Source organism: Taudactylus pleione, unplaced genomic scaffold (assembly GCF_031769625.1).
Source record: "Taudactylus pleione unplaced genomic scaffold, aTauple2 ptg000015l, whole genome shotgun sequence".
Lineage (NCBI taxonomy): Eukaryota > Metazoa > Chordata > Amphibia > Anura > Myobatrachidae > Taudactylus > Taudactylus pleione.
This window is the reverse complement of record NW_028284417.1, coordinates 24569947-24595027: the sequence shown is the minus strand read 5'-3', so window position 1 is coordinate 24595027 and position 25081 is coordinate 24569947. Positions and strand designations below refer to the sequence as shown.

Sequence of the window (25081 nt, the reverse complement as noted above, 5' to 3'; positions counted from 1 at the left end):
ACCTAATTTTTTGTTGCAACCCTTAGAGGTCAGGTGATTTCTGTAGCTCTCAATGACACTTCTTGCACCTGCCAACAGGTAGTGGGGCCACCGTCTTATGTAGTATGGAGAAGGTACACAACTAACCTGTTTCATTGAATATCTATGGAAAGAGCTATGATTTAAATGAGCTATGATTTAAATAGATTTGTGTTTGGCCATTGAGATGAAAGTGATACTAAGCACAAATGACCTATGTAATGCTTTTCTCCAACTCCTCTCCATTTCCTAGTATGTTCACTAGAAAGGTAGTATATTTATAGACATAAGAAACAATGTACCATTAAAATCAGATGATGAAAATATTATGTGCAGTTACAAGAGTGATGAACCGAGGAATAAAAATGGTTTTTAAAAATTGTGGTAGAATTTTACAGTTCTCCGTTTATTGTTGTTTTACATTTGACATTTCCAATTCAGAAGATCACTCTAAATGAGTATAAGTATCAATTCCAAAAATTAATCTAGAAGTGATAAAAAAGAGATTAAAATTTGACTGATACATGTATGCAAAAATTAAATTCACACAGACATCACTGTACATTTTAATACTTACGTTACTGTACTTATCACATTGTGGTACAGAAAGCATACCTAATATAGCTTGTAAGAGCATGTATAAAACAAGCGCCTGTACTTCTAGACCCTGCGGTGATTACATCTCTATATTACTATCCTACGTAGCAAGGGTGGAATGCAAACAGTGTGGCCTGGAACAATCATTTGCTGGGGACAGTTAGAGAGGTACTACATTCTGAGGCACAGTAATAGGTTAAATTGGGCAAAATCACCCAAGTAAATATACCTTGTTCACTGTATTAATACTGTCCATCTGTCGTCGCACATGGACCTGGTGACAGGCTACCAACCGAGTTGGACCACCAACAAGCATTTAGCCCTAATCTGTTACAATGACAGAGCAATCACCCCCCTCATTGGAGCATCAAGTTCCTTGAACAAACCCTCAGCAGCAGCACACCAGTCTGGGCCTTCCAGATGACCACTCCACTGGTCCAGCTGAGCAGTGTGTGAAAAGTCTAGTGGCCAGTTAAGGCGGAAGTGGTAAACCACAGCCTGCTAACTTGCTTGGTGTCACTGAAGTAACATCAACTCCTAAAAACAGCCTGAGCACCACCAAAGCTGCATATGCCCACCAACAAGAGAGCATATAGCTGAGAGCATTCATCCATCCCACACTGGTATGTAGTCTTAGGGCCTGCTCTTGTACACAGCCCTTCCAAAAAGAGACACTAATTCAGAGAATTAGAAAGTGGGCAACTAAATAGGTTTATTTATCCTGATTAATAGGGACTCATCCGATAACAAATATTGCCTATAGTTGCTTGCACCACTGACCAGAGACACTTCTAAAGCATAGACCTCTGCTATCAACATTTTACAAATGTTTTCAGCATAGTCTGTGGAGACATTTCTCCCTCCTTAAAAGTCACGCATTAGTAAGCAACCCAACAAGTGACCAAGCCCACTCTTGTACAGAACCACATCTTGTCAGAACATAATACAATTTAATTTCAGATTCCGCATGTAAAAATTTTCAGTGTATAGTTGGGAATGCAGGCTCACTGCAACTACACTAACCAGTAGTGGCTGTTCAGGGACAAAGGATGCAGGGAAAAAAAAAAAAATTACTTGGCACTCAGACCCCATTATAAATTGTTGACATATAATCAAAATTCCCATTAATGGTCATCTAACACCCTAACCACATATTTAGGCCAATTCCACACTTGCCGGTTTTGACCGGGCGGCAAAAAGCCGCCCGTTTTTTTTTGCTGGGTGTGAAAAATAGTGGTGGCTTGAAGCAGTTGCCTTCTTTCACACGGCACGGGCACAGCACGGTCGCTGTGTTACAGCCGGAAATATCCACCGTGCAGGACCGCTGCCGGGCCGTGTCCATCCCATCCCTGCACGCCAGTGGTGCAAAGGAAACAATGTTTCCTTTCACACATATGAGCTTGTGCCGGCCGGGCTTGTGCTGCAGCAGCTGCTGTGCATGCCCAATAAAAGAAATAAAAACACAAAGCAGAAGCTTGTGAAAGGAACTGAGTGCATAAAAAAACCCGGTCGGCTACCGCCAGGTTCTTGCACGGCCGGCCAAAACCGGGAGGTGTGGAACTGGCCTTACTGTACTGCGGCAGTGCCATCATAGTGAGCCGACAAAAAAATGGGACGGCAAAGAATGACACAAGAAAATTAAGAGACCCCTCATCCCAGTCAGCTAAGCTCCAGTTCAAGTCCAATATTGGCATATGGTAACTCAAACACAATGGAAACCATGATTATGGCTTGACATAAATCAATCATATATGGTGCTGAAGCAGGGCTGGACTTAACTTATTTAATAAAAGAATGCATTCCCATTTTGCGACCAAAAAGAATATCCTCATACCAAATAAAAATAAAGGCAATTTATGTAATTGCCATAGGGCTCACTTTAAACCCTCCTGCACATGATCTTCAAATATACCCATAAACAGGTTGGCCAAGCTCAAGGACAAACTATTGGCAGTACTTGAAGCAATAAAGTGTGACTGTAAATAAAATAATTGTGATGAAATAATAACATTCAAAATAAGGTCACACTGAATGTCTCTAAGTGATGCCCACATTTGTATTTTTCCACCGCTAGAAAACCTCCCTTATGGGAAATGTTGGTATGCGGTGTTCGTCTCCCGCCATGGGATACTATAGACTAAGCTACAGTAAATAGCTTTTGTAGAGTACATTGTTTTACTGGAACCTTAGAAAAGCAATGTGAGGTTGCAAAAAGAAATCCACCTAATAAGTGATATATTAGCATATGTTATGTTCACCACTACAAAATAGCTGCAAAGAGGGTGTGAGAGAGGGAGCCAATAAGAAGCTGCAATCTACATGATTTCCCTGCAGCTTAACAAAGACAACAGCATTTGGCTAGGGCTGGGAGCCAAATGAAGGAGAAATTGGAAGAGCAGCTGAATAGAGACCCCCCTGTCTCCTGATTATGGAGACTTTTTCAACCTACCTGGTAGTGAAACTTTAAACTGAATCAGTACATACATTAGAACATGACTTTAAAACGATTCATTATGCATAAAATCATGGCCAAAACATACAAACTGCCTAAAATGTAGTTATTTTCACATATATGCAATTTATATCCATCCAATAGGAGATGTATATTACCAATGTCCAAGCAATCAAGTCCTAAAGACGTCCAGATGAGACAGTATCAACAACAATGCACGGAGCAGCCATTGAAAATGTAATGAAACACAGATAGAAACATTATTAGGAAACTAAGCAAACAATTAAATTTATTAGGGAAAGTATCCAGAGAAACATGAAGGTAGTGCAAGAATGCACTTTACTGGACAACAAGTCTATAAATTACTGTCAAATCTGACATAGCTTTTCTGAAAAGCTATGCTTGGACTGATAGAGAGGCAGAAGGTCAGCATGCCAGCAGTCAAGATGAAACTGAAGGTTGTGCAGAGACATCACATTGTGGACATAAGCAAGAATGAAACTTATACCCCTTCACACTTGCTGCAATAACCCGGGTTACTGTGCAGTGTGAAAGGGCAAGGTTGAAATAAGTCGGGTTGAACGATTCAGCATTGTGCAGTGTGAACGGGTAACCTGGGTCGATGCAACTGCATAGGAAGAGCCAGCGCTTGGAGATGATCTCATCTCCAAGCGCCAGCTCGACACGTGATGGCGGTCGGGCCACCAGTCTAAAAGGGGTCTCAGCAGGGTTGCACCCGGGATGGATATGTGAACAAAATCCCGGGTGCAACCCGGCATTACGATGTGAAAGAGGTATTACGGTCAGATTTATCGGATCTGTCAGATGAACGATTTGAACGAATTTACCAAAGATTTGAACGATTTTTGACTGCATTAAAATGAATGGAATCGTCCAAGTCTGACTGCAAACACATCAGATGTCAGATATCGTTATCTGGCCATCGGAAACGCGCATCGTCCTTCAGATATGAACGATTTTTTAAATCGTTATCGTTCAGATCTGAAGATGACCGTGTGTATGCACCATTAGTCTGGCAATCTAAAGGAGTTGTAAGGAGACTATTTACTTGTAAATCTGTGTAAAACCATTAGGAAAATGACTATCATGCCAAGGGTAAATTGCAATAGCTAAACCATTGGCGGCTGCTACAGATGAATTTAGAGTTGACAGCAAAACCGGTCAAAGATCAGACAAAAGAATGTATATGCAACGCTACAAGACCACATGCATAACATGCACACATCGTGGCCAAATTCTTGAATGAAAATGAATAAATACTTCTGAAACTCATATCAATGCACAATATAAGCTTTTCTTTGGGGTTTGAGAGATTACCGATTGAATAATATATTATTTCCCATCTCATTGATTGTTTGCATGTATTCAATAAAGTTATCTTACTTGAATTATATATTTCCCTGATAAATGTATAGGGGGAAATGATCAATTGGTAGGTGTCAAAAGAGCTAGATCCATCTCAGGTTAACACTTGTATTGATCTTCAAGATGTATTACAGCAGTTTTTCTTTTTAATTTGCACATGCGCTACTTGTCTGCAAATGAAATCTTGCTATTTTTGAGAGATCTCATGCATGCAGATTGGGGCCGGCCTGGAGGCATGACGGCTGATGCGCTATGCCAAGACCAGAAGAGGAGGCAGTTTTTGCTCCCTGCTTCGCCTCGATAAGCAGCAAAGCAGGAGCAGGTTTAGCACCACGATATGTGCCTTAAAAATATATCTCCCCATTGTGTGGTTTTAAAACTACCACAAACCTCAAATTTTGTTACTATGGGGTCTTTGTTGTACAAAGTCTTGGGGCTCAATCCAATTAGCAGGGAAAGGTGTGAAAGCCTCAATCCAATTAGCTGCGAAGAGTGCGAGTTGCCGTTGCCACGGCGTTAAAGTGCCGGTAATGGCGCTGCATCTTGCAGCCCTCGCGGCCTGCTCCGAACCCAAATTTTCATGTTCGGGCTGTCGTAAAGTGCAGCTGTTGTCACAATGACTCGCACCCGTGTGATCATTGCGGTTAATTGGATTGACCCCTTGAAGAGAGATAAAGTAGAGAGATACAGTACCAACCAATCAGCTTCTGTTACTTTACAGACTGTGGCTGAAAAATAACAGTTGGGTGCTGAATGGTTGGTACTTAATCTCCCTCTTCAAGCTTTGATACATCTCCCCCTAATTATGTGAATCCAAATATACCGGGAGACTTCGGTGTAATAGAAACAGCAGACTAAAGCTGGCTATACACTAGACCAACTAGTTGGTTTGTTGGAATGAAAATCTGGTAATGTATGGGAGAAAATGACAAATGAGCCATTTGGCTCATTGTCATTTGCTCCCATTCATTACCAGATTTTCATTCCAACCAACCAACTAGTTGGATGAAAGTTGGTCTACTGTGTGGCCAGCTTAAGGGTCAGTGCCGCAATTATTAACAGTCCATCCTGCAACAGACTAATTTTTTACAAAAATGTCCCGGCTATGTACTAACTGCAACTTGCAGGGACAGTGCTATTCCTGAGAGTTACATCCCCCACATATTGGAGTAGCCCTTTTTCATATATATATATATTTTTTAAATACTCCTCATGGTAGTGTTCTCTCTGGGTCCGACACCGCACCTAGGGCCTGATTCAGAGCCGGACGCTCTGACCAGAGCGCTCGCTCTGAATCAGGGCCCTCCTACCTAAAAATGGAACGGCCTCTTGGACGCTCGCATAGCTGTGGGTTACCACCCACAGCTTATGTGAGCGTCCATGATGATGGTCGCGATGGTCAAGACCATCGGGCTTGCGACGAGACCCTGCAGTAGGGTCTCGCTGCCGCAAGCCCAGGAGTGCTTTTGGCTCTATCAGAGCCAAAAGCACTCCCACTGACATCACTAGTGCTGTCAGTGGGGCCGGACCCAGACGGAAGGCGTTCCCATGGGAACGCCTCCGTCTGGGCAGCAACGCCCCCGGCACGCCCACCAAAGGAGGCGGTGCTGTCAATCACCATCGACAGCACGCCCCCTTTGGTGCGAGACCCATAGCGACAGCTTGGCTGTCGCTATGTGGGTCTCGCGCATGCGCACGACGGAGCTCCCTCCGTAGTGCGCATGCGCATTAGGGCACCATCGACCCGCTTGCGAGCGTCCTACGCTCGCGAGCGGGTCTGAATTAGGCCCCTAGAGAATGGGCACATGCACCCAAAAAGGGGGCATGGCCACGATAAAAGGGGATGTATATTTAAGGTGCACCCCCTTTTTAAACACTCTTGAGGGCGTACCCGGCACTTACAGACATGCCAGGCTACCCCCAAGCTCTCCCTTCTCTGTGAATAGATGCACCCAGCATCTATGCACCGATGGTAATCGCTACACTGCAGTTTTCCCCACCACGGGACACTGCAGCCTGCGGGTGGGGACGGCACCCACAGGCTGTTTTAGCGGGTCGCCTTAAAAAGGAGCAGGGCGCATTCTGCCCTTTTAAAATCGAGCAGGGTGCAGTGCCCCGCTAAAACAGCCTAGCAGGAACGCCATCTCATGGGAATCAGACCATGCGTATGCAGAGCCGTAGAGAGGCTGTGGGAGAGGGATCACAAGATCCCTCTGTGTAAAGGTGGGTACATACTGTAGCGATTATCTGCAGATCGAGATATCTGAAGATGATGGTCGTTCATACACACTGAACGGCCATCATCTGCATGCTGCAGCAGGTCAGCCTGGCCTGGGTGCGGGTAGGGGGCGTGGCCTAATTGCGGAACTTGTGGCCACGCCCCATCCCTAAAAAAAAAGAAAAGAAAAAAAATTTGTGTTGCGGCGCTGCGTGCCCCTCAGCCCGGCGCACAACCAATGGGGGGCGTAATCTTCGTGATCGCTCCCCCCTTTGGCATAGGAGACTCTCCGGCTGCTGCTTTAGCAGCCTCGGACAGTCTCCCAGTGCAGCCCAGCACACAGCAGCGTGTGCTGGGCTGCTGTGACCTAAGAGGGATGGGGAGCAGTGCCGGACCTGGGTATTTAGTACCCGCTCACAGCTCCCCCCCTCTCAGCGCCCCTGTGTACAGGTGATCGCCTGTACACATTTGCCGATGGACAGATGTCTGCAGACATATCTGTTCATAAAGTACACGGGACCGCCAACTCCCGGCAGCTTATTGTGAGTGCTTTAATCACTATTTCAGCAATGTATATAAGTTGTGTCCTTGTCCTGCACTGTAATGTACTGTAAGTTACTTGTTTCTTGTTCACTTATTAGTTCTATGTACTATGTAAGGCGCTGCGGAACACTTGTGGCGCCATATAAATAAAGGATAATAATGATAATAAAGTAAAAATTTTATGGTATTATAATAAACCGAACAGTACAAGAGATGAAGAACTATAAAAGAAAATAAAAAGATAATAAATAAATGTATTGTTTCCCATATAACCAACTTAATGTCAAATAAAACATAATATTGCTATGATGCTGCAAATAGCAGATGTGACATAATAAAACATTACTTTTGTCCGGTATACTTTTTTGTTTTAAGCATAAGGAGACTGGAATTCCAAATTTGAAAAACATCCTAATGGCATCTCAACAGCTATGGCTAAATTATACAGTCCAGAGAGAAAGTTGTAGCAAAATCATTCAAAAGAAGGTTCAGTAGTATTTTCAATTTGTTAAACAATGTAACAGCTATAATTTTGCCCAAAAATGTTTTAGATGTTGAATCTATTCTTACTCAACACTTTTTCAATATACAATATAATATCTTATATAATAATGCCACTTTTGAACCCAAATTAACGTTATTTTAGGTCAAATGTACAGAAATTAATATCTAATTAACTCCTTACAAAAAGTATCTATTTGGCTTAACATTTTATAGTATAACCAGCCAGATGTGTGGTAGTGTGATGGCTAAATGATGCTATTGTATGGAGCAGTGACTAATATGTTAAAAGTTTGGTTGCCAGCTGTAAGTAAATTTACTGATAGTCAATACGAACGTGCCTCCTCTTTCTGCATGTCTGACAATACTATGCTCACACCTATATCTGACTTCCACATCTCATTTAGCGTTCGCCCACTAACTGATGTGAAAATAAGGCTATGCCAGTCAGATGGGATTGTAGTGAAATGCCGGTGATTTAACTACATCCCCAGTCGGATACCCATCAGAGATACTAGGTACATGACCTGGCAGGTGAGCGTGTTGGCCATTAGCACATGACTACAGACTGGGCAGGGAATTATACTGGGACAATGTGGCAGTCCTGACAGTATGCCCGCACCTTGACCTGCAGTGGCGGCGCTGCACTCTCCAGAGCATCCCTCAGCCCCAGCGCTGCGGCTGCCCCGACCTCAGCAATCAGGTTGTGGCCACAAGCGTGCCCCAGCCCGGGCAGCGCGTCGTACTCGCACAAGAAGCCCACATGTAGGAGCGGGGACCCGGGGTGGGCAGAGTGCCATTCCGCCCGGAAAGCGGTGTCCAGATGGTAGTGGGGCTGCACCACCCATGCCCTGCTGGAGAAGAAACTGGTGAGCAGATCGTGGGCCTTGTGCTCCTCATAAGCCAGCTCCGGCTGCCTCCATATGCCCTGGCTCAGCGTGTGTAGCCGCTCGGACTCGTGCTCGATAGTGTCGCAAGCCCGCTGCTTGCATTGCTCCAGCCGGTGCATGGTGTCCGTGCTGCACAGCTCTCTGTCAGGTCCCATGGCACAAAGGCTTTGTCCTCCTCTTCTCCAATCTTATAGCGGGTAATAATGTGACAATGAGACGCACACAGCCCACTGCTGGTACTTATTATACCCAACACCAAGCGGTCACCGTGACATCATTTTACCTGGAAACCGCTGGCAGACGCCAGACCGCAACATGTACAGTTACTTTAGGAACTCGCCGCAATGCCCTCCTGGGTAATGTAGTCTATAGTTTCGTTGTTCCCCATAATACAGTGACTTCAGTTACCGTCCCAGGGACTCCACTTCCCAGAGTCATCCGAGGCTTGTTTTCAGTGCTCTTTAGTGGGTACAGGCGAGGATAGAGTTCCTATCTGCTATTTTTACTTTATCCATCGTGCCCACTATTCTGATCTGGAACATGAGGAACTAAATCTGAGATATATAAAGACCGTCATTTATGGTTACGGTATTCCTGGTAAGCTAGCAAATTGGGCTATTATTTAAAGTTAGTAAACAGGGGTGTGGTATAGATTGCAGATATGCCACAATCGATTAAAAAAGGGAAAGATTTTTATACACAATCGATTGCAAAATTGCACGATTGCTGCAATCAATTGATGATGTATGGGAGCCTTAAGAGATAGACAGTAATTAGTTAGACAATGTCTAGATAGACACCAGGGGCCAAATGTAATAGGGTATCAGTTTTAGTAACAGTACAAACTCGCACTTTCTTGCACTTTTAAAAAGTGCAAGTTTGTACTGAAACTCGCAAATTCAATAGCCTGCAAACTTTTCAGCTCGAGGCTACTGCATTTGCGAGTTTAGGCGAGTTTAGGACTATGTAAACTGACACCTTTTAATGCGAGTAGCATTAAAAGGTGCGAGTTTTAGAGAAGCCATCACAGATCAGTGAGATCCGTGATGGCTTCTGTGTGTGTTTAAAAAAAAAAAAACGTGCACCCCCTCCCAAAAAGCATAACCAGCCCCGGGCTTTATAAAGCCTGTTCTGGTTCTAAAAATACAGGGGCCAAAATGCGTAGGGGGCCCCTGTATATTAAGAACCAGCACAGGGCTTTGTTGAGTTGGTCCTGGTTCTGGAAAATCAGGGGACAAAACGAATAGGGGTCCCCTAAAAATTCCAGAACCAGCACCGAACTCTGTCTAGCGGGGGGATAATGCCACAGCCAGGGAAAACCTTTCACCGGTTTCCCAGGCCAAAGCATCCCTGACCGCTAGTCAGTCCAGGCCGGGGATCCCTGGGGAGTTGGGTACCCCCCCAATAAAGGGGTCCCCCACTCCAGGGCACCCCAGGCCTAGACTGATAGCCCGGGGCTATCCCCGGCACCCTATGCCGTGGGTGCCGGGTTGATAGTGTTAGTGTAAAGTGTAAAAATAAAGTTTCCATATTGTCTTTAGTTGTAGAACCACAAGTACCAGCAAGCCTCCCCTGCATGCTGGTATTTGGAGAACCACAAATACCAGCATGCGGGGCATTACGGGACCCGCTGGCACTTGTAGTTCCACAACTAAAGAAATACGTAAATAATGAAACATACACCGTGAAAGTATAATTTTAATAAAACATACATGCACACTCACACTCACACATACTCACCTAGTATCCGAAGTAATCCATAGGGGTGTACCTGAAAAATAAATCCATACTCACCTCCTATGCGTCGATCACGTCCACTTCTCCAAGTAGGCAATCCAGGGGTTAAAATAAAAAAACGCAAAAAACACGATCCATGTCGGACTGAGCAAAGGTATGTGTGTGCACATACCTTTGCCCCGCGTAAATGACCGGGGCACACGTGTGCCCCGTCAGTGAAGGGGCTGCCAGCCAATCAGGGAGCATCTCCGTCGGAGCAGCTCCCTGATTAGCTGAATGCGGCCAGCCTGTGTCTCCCATAGACTTCTATGGTGAGAAATCCCCATTGAAGTCTATGGTGGGAACCGCTACATCGTAGCCGCAAGATTAATTGAGGTTAATCTTGTGGTTACATCAATGATACAATGTCGCGACCTGGACTGACTAGCGGTCAGGGATAATGCTTTGGCCGGGGAAACCGGTGAAAGGTTTTCCCTGGCTGTGGCACTATCCCCCCGCTAGACAGAGTTCGGTGCTGGTTCTGGAATTTTCAGGGACCCCCTACTCGTTTTGTCCCCTGATTTTCCAGAACCAGGACCAGCTCAACAAAGCCCTATGCTGGTTCTTAATATACAGGGGCCCCCTACGCATTTTGGCCCCTGTATTTTTAGAACCAGAACAGGCTTTATAAAGCCCGGGGCTGGTTATGCTTTTGGGGAGGGGGTGCACGTCATTTTTTTTTAATTTAAAAACATTTTACATAAGTACACACAGAAACATGTACATATCTCATGGATATGTGCATGTTTCTGTGTTAATCTGACCTGCTCAGGATGTACTTGCTAGCCTGAAGCAGGTCTATTATTTGGGGACTTTTGGTCATCTTTTTTTTGCGAGTCTGAAACAGACACCCTATTACATTGGCCGAGTTGATTGTTTTCAATGTGAAAACATCTGGATGCGAGTTTGAGAATGGAGAGTTTTAGTAACTCTGAAAAATGCGAGTTTTAGTGAACAGACACCCTATTACATTGGAGAGTTGTGAAAAATTGCGAGTTTAGCACCAAACTCGCAATTTACCAAAACAGACACCCTATTACATTTGGCCCCAGATGTTAGACAGTTAATAGTTAGACAAGTATAAAAGTTCGACACAGACAAAAGTCAGATACACTAAAGTTAGACATGTAAAAAGTTTGACAGGTACAAAAGGTAGACAGATACAAAAGGTCAACAGGGTCAAAAGTTCGACACAAAAATGGTAGACACATTTATTTATTTTTTTTAGCCCTAATCTTCACCCTAACCCTCCCCTTGGTGCCTAAACCTAACCCTCCCTCCTGGTGCCTAACCCTAACCGGAGCAGCTCCCTGATTAGCTGAATGCGGCCAGCCTGTGTCTCCCATAGACTTCTATGGTGAGAAATCCCCATTGAAGTCTATGGTGGGAACCGCTACATCGTAGCCGCAAGATTAATTGAGGTTAATCTTGTGGTTACATCAATGATACAATGTCGCGACCTGGACTGACTAGCGGTCAGGGATAATGCTTTGGCCGGGGAAACCGGTGAAAGGTTTTCCCTGGCTGTGGCACTATCCCCCCGCTAGACAGAGTTCGGTGCTGGTTCTGGAATTTTCAGGGACCCCCTACTCGTTTTGTCCCCTGATTTTCCAGAACCAGGACCAGCTCAACAAAGCCCTATGCTGGTTCTTAATATACAGGGGCCCCCTACGCATTTTGGCCCCTGTATTTTTAGAACCAGAACAGGCTTTATAAAGCCCGGGGCTGGTTATGCTTTTGGGGAGGGGGTGCACGTCATTTTTTTTAAATTTAAAAACATTTTACATAAGTACACACAGAAACATGTACATATCTCATGGATATGTGCATGTTTCTGTGTTAATCTGACCTGCTCAGGATGTACTTGCTAGCCTGAAGCAGGTCTATTATTTGGGGACTTTTGGTAATCTTTTTTTTGCGAGTCTGAAACAGACACCCTATTACATTGGCCGAGTTGATTGTTTTCAATGTGAAAACATCTGGATGCGAGTTTGAGAATGGAGAGTTTTAGTAACTCTGAAAAATGCGAGTTTTAGTGAACAGACACCCTATTACATTGGAGAGTTGTGAAAAATTGCGAGTTTAGCACCAAACTCGCAATTTACCAAAACAGACACCCTATTACATTTGGCCCCAGATGTTAGACAGTTAATAGTTAGACAAGTATAAAAGTTCGACACAGACAAAAGTCAGATACACTAAAGTTAGACATGTAAAAAGTTTGACAGGTACAAAAGGTAGACAGATACAAAAGGTCAACAGGGTCAAAAGTTCGACACAAAAATGGTAGACACATTTATTTATTTTTTTTAGCCCTAATCTTCACCCTAACCCTCCCCTTGGTGCCTAAACCTAACCCTCCCTCCTGGTGCCTAACCCTAACCGTGGCGTTAAGTGCCTAACCCTAATCTTAAAAAAAGAAGAAAAAAAAATGTGTCGGCAATTTTTGTTTTTTAGCCCTATTCTTCACCCTAACCCTAACCCTCCCCATTGTGTCGAACCCTCCCTCCTGGTGCCTAACCCTAACAGTGGGGGTAAGTGCCTAACCCTAACCGTGGGGGTAAGTGCCTAACCCTAACCGTGGGGGTAAGAGCCTAAACCTATCCCTCCCTCCTAGTGCCTAACCCTAACCCTCCCCTTGGTGCCTAAACCTAACCCTCCCTCCTGGTGCCTAACCGTGGGGGTAAGTGCCTAGCCCTAACCGTCCAGTAAGTGCCTAAAGAAAAAAAAATGTGTCCACAATTTTTGTTTTTTAGCCCTAATCTTCACCCTAACCCTCCCCATTGTGCCTAAACCTCCCTCCTGGTGCCTAACCCTAACCGTCCAGTAAGTGCCTAACACTAAACCTAACCCTAATCCTACCAAAACATTTTTTTAAAAAGGTGTCAACCATTTTTGTGTCGATCATTTTTATGTAGAACTTTGGACCCTGTCGACCTTTTGTACCTGTCGAACTTTTTACATGTCTAACTTTAGTTTGTCTGACTTTTGTCTGTGTTGAACTTTTATACTTGTCTATTAACTGTCTAACATCTGGTTTCTATCTAGACATTGTCTAACTAATTACTGTCTATCTATAGTCCGGAACCCAGTAGACAGTATGTATCTCCCAAATACTTATTTTTATAGATGCACACACACACACCACAGTTTGTTATACACAGCTATATGGGGTGTGGTATTTGAGTTCAACTGGCATGCTAACTGCAACACTTCTCCAGTTCTGCAAATACACAATTATGTAGTGCAAATTTTGACATTATAAATTACGCCCATTTGGCTGCAACTATGAATCAGTCTCATGGTTGTTTACTCTGATGACTATCTATAACAGTCTCCATGTAGCTTAATGTTGTGAAATTCTAGGCACCATCTGATACCAAGAATACCAATAATAGAGAGGGTTATTCTAGGTGAGTAAACAAGAAGGATGAACTCGCCAAGAACAAGTCTGACAGATTTCCAAATACAAGCACTGAAATTGAATCTAGTAAATAAGAGAAACAGCAAGCTGTTATCTAATTACAAAACAAAACATCTGAAGGATTACAATAGTTGTGTTTTTTTTTAAATAATTTACTATTTTTGAGGCAATCAGTATACAGTAATCAATCTCTGTTTCCCCAGGTAGTGTTGTCAACACAATCAAACCAAACCAAAAAGATAGTAGGCTTAATACACAAATACAGCCAGGTAACAATATTATCAATGATGAATGTTCACAAAACATGCAGATCAAGTATGGCAGATCACTAGGGGAGAAAATGAGGGGATCAGATAAAGAGGGAAGTCAGGTGGACCGACCGACCCTTGTGTAACGACAAATCACATAGAAAATGCTAGGCAGACATTAAAGTCTAATGTCCATGTTCCCGTACATTGTTAGAACATTTAGAAGGATTATGTTGGATACTCATCATAAATTCCTTTTGATAAATGTAAAGGAGGGCTTGCATGTACAGTGGGAAGTCTGCTGCTAGTTTGCTACAATTTGACTGGTAGGTGCACTAGAGTTGAGGGTCCCTTGTTCAACAGTTTATTTAAATCTGCCCGGGCTGATGCTAAATCCATCTGATTTTGCCTCAGATAGAGAGGCCTTGTGCACAAGTTCAAGAGATCTGATTTGCTGTAGCTACTGTAATTTTCATCCCTCCTACTGTTTTTTGTGTGCTTTCCAGATAGTAAGATTAGAGACCTCAGGGGAGTCATTGAATTTGAAGCAATCAGTTAAAGTTTGACCAAGCTGGGGTTTGCAACAGGCATCCGAGAGAAGGCTCTCATTAAGACGCCAAGTACAAGGCCTGGGGGGGGTATGGAAGGTGTAAAATGTGAGGGTAATTGAGGCATGATCAGACCAAGTCATTGGTTCAATGAAGGTATGACATAAAAGGTGTAGAAACCGGTGGGATAAAAATAAATAATCCAATCTAGAGTAGGATTTAGGGGGGGGATGAGAAAAATGGGTAATCTCTAGACGGTGGGTGTTGAAGGCGCCCAGCACCGACCAGCTCGTATTCATGTAGCAAACGTATAACATTCTGATTATACATAATTGAATGACAATAGGAGGAAGCAGAAGAGTCAACTGACGGTTGTGGTATATGGGTGCATAGAGTACAAAAGTGTATATCTGGCCGTGGAGAGTACCCTTACTTAAAAGAACCCTACCTTTTACTATGACTAAAGGCCTGATTCAGCAAGGATCGCAACTGCGATTACGTACGCAATCGGCCGATTGTTGCATTCTGCGCATGCATATGCATCGCAGTGTGCATGTGCGAACCATACACTGTGATCAGGACTGCGATTGCAGTGACTACACAGACCCATTGCAGAGTGATTGTCAGTTAGTGCCATTTGTAGGAGGTGACGGGGGGTGGTCGGAGAAACGCAAGCGTGTCTGTCACGACCGGGCACTAGGACTACCTCTGATTAGGTTAAGAACTGGGGGGTTTAGGATGATTGTATGGAAATGACGGGGGTGACAGACTAAGGGCCTGATTCAGACCTGGACGCAAGTGGCCGTACGCTCGTCCGCCGTACAAGCGGAAATATTTAAATTCAAGCGTTCGTCCGTATGTTCGCTCGTAGCTAATTTTCCGCCCTATAGTCTCCCAACCCATCCTCTAGCTTGCGACCGTTCAAAATAGCGACGGTTCGTCTTCTCTTTGATTGCTTCGGTCGCTCGCACAAGTCAATTCCGGAAGTGGGCCTGTCAGATTTCGATTACCTGCTCTTTCATTCTGCAAACATACTTTAATCGTTTCATGGCAATCAATATATTAATTACCTTAATTGCTATTCACATGTTTTCAATCCTTTTTTTTTTTTCATTGTCAATAAACTTTATTCTTGTCAGTGTGTGTCATTTGTACAGCAGAATACGTACGGTTTCACCAATGTTTTTTTTTTTTACAAATTACATGTTTTTAGGATTGATACTATTGTTTTCCTTTGTTTTTTATAGGCATATTTTAGTACTTTAATTTGTTTATTTAATTTAGCTTACGCATGTCACTGCATCAAGCCTATCATAATTCACATTATATTTGTGAGGGTGTAGGTCACATGACTCATACAATAACCAATACAATGCGTTCTGTCATTTTTATAAGTACATTAGCCAATCAAATTTTTTCAGAGTCCTTTATTAAAACTTTTTTGGGGAAAAAATCATTGCCATCATGAGAGCCGCAGCATTTACACGAAGCGAACTCCTGGTCCTCACAGATGTGATGGACCGGAGAATCACTAATCATCCGGCCCCCATCACAAACCTCCGCAAGCGGCTCGCCTATGCGGAGGTGCGGCGGCTGCGTAATATGGGCTTCCGCCGCAATATCGGGCAGCTTGAAAGGAGGTGGTCGGATCTCCACCACAGGTCCCCCCGCCTTTTGGCGAATTTACGTTAGCAAATAGCTGAAAGTAAGTGTATTTTTTTATCCAAAAAAATGCAAACATACCTGCGTGTGCATGTTTTCCATCTAGCCCTGTTTGTTTATTTTGGACATACCTGCGTGTGCATGTTTTCAATCTAGCCCTGTTTGTTTATTTTGGACATACCTGCGTGTGCATGTTTTCCATCTAGCCCTGTTTGTTTTTTTCGGACATACCTGCGTGTGTTTTTTTTTTTTTTTTTGGCAAATTTTTGGTGTTGTAAATTTTTATCTAAACCCCCCCAAAAAATAAACTTAAAATTTTTTATCCATCATTTAGGGGCTGAGCGCAGACTCCGACGTCTAATGCGAGCAAGACGTCGGCCTCGTCCCCTATCCCCCACTCCCACCCAAACCTCCTCTCCCCAACCTTCCCCAAATTCCCCCTCCAGCCCAGACCGGCCAGTCCCTGAGGTCCCTCCCTCTCCGAATATTCCTATCCCTCCAAATTCACCCTCCCCTCCACCCCCCCTCTCTTTTCATCACCCTCCCCTCCATCCACCCCTCGCTTTTCCTCCCCCTCCTCCCCTAGTGAAATCTCCCCTCCATTGGACCAGCACTGGCCCACCTCAGAGGAGGACGATGTCGGGGCTCCTGGACCAGGCATCAATCTGACCGGTATGTTTCCCTTTTAAACTATGCTTGTTTTTTTTTTTTTTTGGTTTTTGGGTGATGTTGTCCTTTTGCCTGTGCATTTCCAATTTGTAAAGTATTTCGAATGTTTGGGAGATAAATTTTTGAAAAACAATGTCTAGGATGCTTTCCCCTTACACATATCACACATGTCCAAACACTCATACTTGTGTCTTTCTAGTTTACGGTAACAACAAATGTAGTTTTTTTGCGTACTTCGCCCTTTTTTTGGTTGTCTTTTTATGTGTAATTTTTCTAGTTTGTATTTATACAATCTTTGTGTTTTCCCTGACTTTTTTTCTCTTCAAAACTTTTTTTTCTTTTTTTTAAGTATAGTCTGAATTTTAAGCAAGAAATTAAGGTGTCAGTTTAGTAATCCACACTTTTTTTAACCCACAGAGGACCAGAGGCGTTTGCAAGCAATGCAGGAAGGCTTGCACACATTGAGGGGCCATGTCGTCGGGATGCTTGTGGTACTGGATCACATGTTGGCGGTCCTGCGGCACTAATTTTTTTGTTTGTTCCCCCCTCAAAAAGTTGATTCAAATAAAATATATTTTGATTTATTAGAGTCTCATTCCTTGTCTGTAAATATTAGATTGTTTAACCTTACATAAGTAGACTATTGGAGCATGAGTTTTTAAGTAATGTAAATTAGATTGTAGAAAGCTCAAGTAAGTATGTAAGCTGGCACATTAAACACCTAACAATACCAATAGGTTTGTAGAATTACCAGGTTTTGTTGTTTTTTTTGGGGGTGGGTAATGTAAATATTAAAGCAAACCTGCTTAGGCCTAGATTATAAAACATACTGATTCACCATAATCCCTTTGGGGTTTGTTCTTAGCCACAAAGCATGGTAAAATACTTTACTATTTAACACATTACAGGATTAGCCATTAATCAAAATTTCCTTTTTTGGACCAGGTTACACTTGCTTGTAATTTACCAAGGAAAAGTCTTTTTAACCTAAAGTAAAAATTTAATACACACAAATAATAAACACAAAGTGAATTGTGACAAACAATTCACACAGTGAAAACACACTCCAAAAAACAAGCAACACCCATAAAAAAAAAAAACAACAATAATCAAGAACTGTTTGAAGAAGTAGCAGGCCAACATGAATCCACAAATGTGGCAAAAAAATAATTGGTCCAGAAGTTATATCCAATGTGGCCACATGAAGACAATTTTTGGGATCAGGTAGTAGGCATCGTTTTTCCGTGGAATTTAAGGCAATACAAGAAAAAACAATGAAAAAAAAATTACAATTGCACATTACAATCTTGCATGTCTACATTGTGTCAATTAACTAAATTTGCAACACTAATTACCTAAAATATCTGGCCACCACATCATCGTGTATGGCCCCCCCACATACTGACCTCCGACCAACCTTGGGGGGGGGGCATCCTCAGGCAAGGCATCCTCTGGCTGCATTGGGACACCACTCCTTATGGCGATGTTGTGAAATATCCCACACAGGACCACAATTTTCGAGACCATATCCGACAAATACATGAGCTCGCCACCAGAGCGGTGGAGGCATCTGAATCGGCCTTTTAAAAGGCCGATACAGCGCTCCACCACCTGCCTGGTGGCTGTAAGTGCGGAATTAAACTCACTTTGTGACCCTGGTGTGGGAGCCAAATAAGGAGTGAACAGCCAGGGCGTGCAAGGGTAACCACTGTCTCCTGTGAAAATACAAAAAGAAACATCAGGACCATTGTGTAACAAGCTTTGCATTGGTTGCCACAGAAGGTGTCAACTTACCCAGAAGCCATGCATCACCAGCTTGTAGGTTGTCTAATTTGTGCCAAATTCCTGATTGCCGGATGACGAAGGAATCATGTGCACTCCCGGGGAATTTGGCATTCAGGGACAGGATCTGGAGGGAGGCATCACATACCACCATTACATTCAGTGAATGAAAGTGTTTGCGGTTCCTAAAAATAGCCTCCAGCCTTGCTGGAGGCTGAAGTGGTATGTGAGTGCCATCCACAACCCCTATGATGTGTGGGAAGCCAGCTATTTGGTAAAAATTGGCCTTCGCCACACTAAGGGACCCCATATCCACTGGTATTTGAATAAAATGATGGAGGTGTTTAAAAAGGGCCTCCATCACTGCCCTCAGGATCCTTGAAAAGGAGGATTGGGAGATTCCGGCAACTATTCCCACCGTGGTTTGAAAGGATCCTGAGGCACAGAAATGTAACACCGACATTAATTGCGTAAGTGGTGGTATTGCTGTAGGACTGTTAATTTGCCGTTCAAGATCACTCTCTATTAATGAGAGAGTGTCTAGGATGATTTGTGGAGGAAGACAGTATCGTCTTAATACCTCATCATCTGGCATTCCAAAAAGGGGGACACGTGTTCTATATATCTGGGGCCTTGCACGCCTATGAGGCCTACGCCTGGGACGAAGTTGAGGTTGGTCGGGTTCTGGAAACATGGCCAAGATAATACGACCAACATCAACCTAATATGGTAAGCCAGGTAGTTATTGTTTGAGACAAATGTGAACCAAAAAAACTACTTATCTTTTCCAATAAATCCAAAGATGCTTACAGGCCGGGGTATTGTCATGAGTAGAAAAACCTACATTTAAAAATTTAAAACTAAATTTAGTTTAAAAAAAAAAAAAAGTATTATAAACACATTTTTTTTTGCCAAAAAATATAGAAGGGAACACACATTAGTTAGGAAGTGCACGCTACATTTAGTGGTAAAACAGGACTTTACATTTTTTACACCAAATAAACATTATTGCACTAAATAGTTAGCATTTTTTACTGGTTAATAAGGAAACATTATTGCGCTAAATAGTTCACATTTTTTACTGGTTAATAAGGAAACATTAGTGCGCTAAATAGTTCGCATTTTTTACTGGTTAATAAGGAAACATTAGTGCGCTAAATAGTTTGCATTTTTTACTGGTTAATAAGGAAACATTAGTGCGCTAAATAGTTTGCATTTTTTACTGGTTAATAAGGAAACATTAGTGCACTAAATAGTTCACATTTTTTACTGGTTAATAAGGAAACATTAGTGCGCTAAATAGTTCGCATTTAAAATTTAATACAACTCTAACTATATTTCGCTAAAGAGTACGTTATATTTCTTGTTAAGACATGATTGGTTAAAATCAAAATAAAAAATTACTATGTAAAACATATGCGAAGACCAACACATCGAAATTGTAACTTCATGAACCAAAAAAAACATACCAAAAACCGACAAATAAGTCACAGTCCAAAAACGTCAATGGGGCAATGCCTAAATAACAAAAAAAAAAAAAAAAATAAGTACGAACATTTGTTTATTAGATCCATTTTTTTTTAAGGAGGTTTTTAAAAAGACTTACTCAAAAAAGAACCAAAAAAGAAAATTACCAATTAAAAAAAAGCGAACGGAAATGAAAAGAGTCAGAAAACCAAAACCAATAACAAACTCCGAAAAAACGCCTCAAACCACAAACCACGCCAACAATCCACTCCTCCAAGCTAAACCTCCAACATTCATCACCCGCCACCTCGACTCGAGTCGCACCAAGCCATAAATAGTCTTTATTTTCCCGCTCAAATTAAGGACAGATAATAGGAGCACACAATCAATGATGCGGACGAATAATGCTGACGCATGTATAAATACGTCACTGAAATTCCCAAACGGTCTGCTGTAGTGAAACTTTACTCTCTAAAATGGCTACAGAGCAGCAAAACACTGTGCAAGAGGCGCCCGGTAAGTATTTGTCTCTTTTGTATTAAAGGATTATTTATACCAATGATTTTGGGAACATTTGACATAAAAATTTGAAAAATGTTTTTTACAAAAGGAGTGGAGGATGCCATGTCAGAGGCTGCTGGGCCTAGTCGGCCTAAGAAACACACGGAAAAAAAAAAAGGCAGCCACAATTCACAAGAAAGGAGAAGGAAGTTTTGGTCCAAATGTGCCATGACAACCTGCCACAGGCAGAAAGGAATATGGGTGCAAGCCAGAAGTGGAAAATGTGGGATGACATAGCCAGTGCTGTCAATAGGGTGGTGAGTTTGACCGTGCAACCCGGGATGTCAAACGCCGGTACGTAAAAACTAAATTTTAAAAAAAAGTGGTTACAGGACCAAATACTGCAGGAATAATGCCAACTTTTTCACCCACAGATGGAGCGATTTCAAATATCGGCTGAAGCAAAAACTGGCTGATAGGGCTAGGCATGCAAGGGGGTCAGGTGGGGGTCCCACCCCTGTGTCATTGGAGCTTAATGACTTGGAAGAGCTGGCACAGGGGTGTGTGCAGGATGAGGAGGTGTTTGGCGTGTCCAACATGGATACGGACATGCCAGACTTTGCGGCTTCTCATGTTGTCCCAGGTAAATGTTGTTATGTTACCGACTCTGAGATGAGTTTGTGACAATATGTAGATTCTAATGTTACTCTTTTCTCATTTTTCTCACAGAGACACAGGCGGATGAGTCTGCTCCAGAGGGGAGCCTTGGCTGCAGAATTTCTGCTGGCTCTGCAGGGGAGGAAGCAGTAGATCTGGCTGGGGACCCTGCAGAAGCTAGTCCAGGGCAATCCCCCTCGCAGGCAGTGGCCCTCCTCATGGATCTCAATTTTAAATCGGATCACCACACGGAGATTCTGCTGAGGATGGACGCCAGTCTGCTACGGGTGGCGGAGGCCATGGAGCAAAATGCTGCGGCCAACGTGACCATTGCTCAGGCCCTGGCCGCAAATACTGGGGCCAACATCAGGATTGCAAATGCCCTGGAGCAGCTCGTTCGCCAGCACATGGTGGAGCCGGCCTCCCTTCCTGCCGGAACATCAGGACCCTCCACCTCTGGCACAACAACAGCCATCCCTCCAAATGTGCCTAGCCCTATGCCTAGTCCAGAGGCCCCAACATCTGCCTCTGGACAGGCCAGCCGAAGGACCTCTCGGACCCGGTCAGGCTCCCACCCTACCCCGGCCAAACGGGCCAAAAGGCGATGACAGCACTGGCTAATTTTCCCACTTTCCTTCTGTGCTCGTCCCATATTCCTTAAGGGCCAAAACTTCCCTCTCCTTTCTTGTGAATTGTTTTTAAATTGTGTTATTTTGTGTTGGGCAACTGCCACTATTTGTGTTTGTGTGTTTTGTTATTATTTTTTTAATTTATTTACGTTATCCAGATGTGATTTATGACAATTACACATAAAAAAAAAATGTGCTTAAAAAATAAAACATCTGGAAAATCTGCTCAATTGTATTGTGAAATTTTTCAAAAACTGGTTCATAGGTAATCCCGCAAAAAAATAAACAAAAAAAATGAACGGAAATCTACACATTATTTTGGATTCCGAAACCAAAGGGTTAAAAACCATTTAGGAGTTTTAATGAACACTTTGCCAAAAAAAAAAAAGGACGAGTTTTTTCTGGGCCCCTTAAAAATGAAGAAAAAACACAAACATGATGACAATATTGTTGCAATAAATTAACTCCAAATACAAAATGCAAAAACAAAATTTTGGCATAAAATTGGTACGCTAATTGATTGTCTAATCCAGAAATTAGCAGCTGAGTAGTTCACCTGCGTACGGTTTTGTGCTACTAAAAAAATGCTATTGGATAAACACATTACAAGCTTGTTTTCAATTCTAAGTTGATTGTTTTTCTGGCCACAAATGATAAATTGGATAAACATTGAAGAGGCACAGAAAGGAGGAAGAGACCATCGTCATTGCGGTAGAGAATACCAGACCACAAGCTGAACGAGCAGTTTGAATGGAAAGTGGATCAGACAGTGATGTATCACTTGTTCCGTTCACATTGGCCGTTCGCATGAGATAATTTATGTACGCCCAAAAAACGCCTCGACATGCCTGCGTTTTCCCATCTCCACCCCCGTCAACGCCCCAAAACGGGCTGTTCTGTCAATCACATTTGACATGTCACTTCCTGTTCGCTATTCGACGAACGACGGAAAAAAAGATCGCAATCAGCCGTATGCACATGCGCATTGTTACACCGGCGCATGCGTGGTTGCACAACATCGGTTCACTACGAGCGTACGGCCGCTTATGAGCGGCTCTGAATCAGGGCCTAAGGCCCTGATTCAGAGCCGGACGCTCTGACAGAGCGCTCGCTCTGAATCAGGGCCATCCTTCCTGATTTTCGAGCGGCCTCCTGGCCGCTCGCATAGCTGTGAGTGACCACCCACAGCTATAGCGAGCAGCCAAAAAGATGGTCGCGATGGTCAAGACCATCGCGACCATCGGGCTTGCGATGAGACCCTTGTGGTAGGGTCTCGTCTGCCGCAAGCAATCCGGGTCTCGCGCATGCGCACGACGGAGCCGGGTCCGTCGTGTGCATGCGCACTGGCCTAACATCGACCCGCTTGCGAGCGCTCAGCGCTCGCGACCAGGTCTGAATCAGGCCCTAAATCTCCTAGTTGCAGCCAAACCCAGGTTTGGCTAGATCTGTCCAGAGGCACGGAATCTAAATCACTTGGTGGTGTTCTCCAGTGACCCCTCCAATTGGGATTTGGTTTTCGCCGCACCAAATGAGCAGGTCACGGCCCTCTAGACAGGTACCTGGGAATGGAAGAAGACTGAAATAATATATAGGAGACAGCTAACACCGAGAACACTAGAATTAGCACAGAGGAATGGTTTGTACTGAGAGACAGGGACAGAGGGCCTGATTCAGACCCGCTCGCGAGCGTTATGTGCATCGCAAGTGGGTCGATGGTGGCCCAGTGCGCATGCGCACGACGGAGCCGGCTCTGTCGTGCGCATGCGCGAGACCCGAATAGCGACGGGCAATCCGTCACTCCGGGTCTCGTACCAAAGGGGACGTGCTGTCGATGTTGAGTGACAGCACGCCCCCTTTGGTGGGCAGGCCGGGGGCGTGGCTGCACAGACGGAGGAGTTCCCATGGGAACGCCTACAGTCTGGGGCCGGCTCCACTGACATCACTTGTTCTGTTACAGCCGAAAGCACTCTGGGGCTTGCGGCAACGAGACCCTACCACAATGGTCTCGTCGCAAGCCCGATGGTCGCGATGGTCTTGACCATCGCGACTATCTTCCTGGCCGCTCGCTATAGCTGTGGGTGGTCACCCACAGCTATGCGAGCAGCCTCCTGGGCCTGATTCAGAGCGTCCGGCTCTGAATCAAGCCCAGAATACGCTAAGATGCTCCAGGAATATACTGGAGGTGCAGAAATGTAGTTATATTGAGACACAGGAACAAGTATACAAAAATGCCACTTTGGGCGCACTGGAGGTGTAGACCAAACTTCTACTGACACACAGGGATAAGGTACACAAGAACGCCGCTTGGGACGCACTGGAGGTGTGGAATGAACTTGTACAGAAGCTCAGAGACAAAGTACACCGCAGTGTATATTTTGTACACTATATGTAATTCCAGATGTCCCGGTAGTTGATAGGAAGTTGTACACAACGGTGCGTACTTTGTACATGATGGTATGTATTTGTACACAAAGGTGCATCTCTGGACGCACCAGCAGATGATCTTGGAATAATACCCGAAGATGTGTATTTTGTACATAAAGGTGCGACTCCGGACACTCCGGCAGAAGACTTGAAAGGATACACAGTGGGGTGAGTTTAGACACACAGGAAGCCAGGAACTTGTACTGAACACAGGGACCAAATACACAAGGGTGCGACTGGAGACACACAGGAAGCCAGGAACTTGTACTAAGCACGGGGACTGAGTACACCGAGTTGCGATTGGAGATGCACAGGAAGCCAGGAACACTGAGGGAAGCAATACGGCCTCTGGAACATAGGACGGTTGTCACCAGGAACGACTATGTGCAGTCATACAGAGATCTTGATCAGCAACTTCCTGTTGCAGGAGTCGGACCGAAATACCCCTAGGCAGCTGGTCATTGGATCATGAGATCAGCTGGGAGACTGCCGGCCTGCCATTGGAGGAGACTGACCAGGTGAGATGAACCAACATGGCTGCGCCCATGCCTGCTAACACAGGAGTCAGGACGCACGCATGGAAGTCCTAGCGGACCCCGAGGAGAATCCTCAGCCCTAACCTACCACTACAACTGGCGTCTGCACGCCTCGGAGCCTAGAGACACCAGTACAGTGGTGAGTAAAGGCCG

The 25081-nt window shown here is 44.1% G+C and overlaps 1 protein-coding gene and 1 long non-coding RNA gene across 2 annotated transcripts in view; one reads left to right on the top strand and one right to left on the bottom strand.

Moving 5' to 3' along the window:
* PM20D2 (peptidase M20 domain containing 2) overlaps positions 1 to 8941 on the bottom strand; it is a 29461-nt gene extending 20520 nt beyond the window's left edge. The window contains exon 1 of the mRNA XM_088472017.1: positions 8338 to 8941. Within this exon, the coding sequence (XP_088328143.1) occupies positions 8338 to 8760 (423 nt within the window). The 5' untranslated portion in view covers positions 8761 to 8941. The remainder of the gene's footprint in view (positions 1 to 8337) is intronic.
* A 153-nt stretch (positions 8942 to 9094) lies between these two features.
* On the top strand, positions 9095 to 17416 carry LOC148542181 (uncharacterized). Its single transcript, XR_015878262.1, has 3 exons — positions 9095 to 9202; positions 16598 to 16935; positions 17350 to 17416. It is a non-coding gene; the product is annotated as an uncharacterized LOC148542181 (long non-coding RNA).
* The last annotated feature ends 7665 nt before the right edge of the window (positions 17417 to 25081 follow it).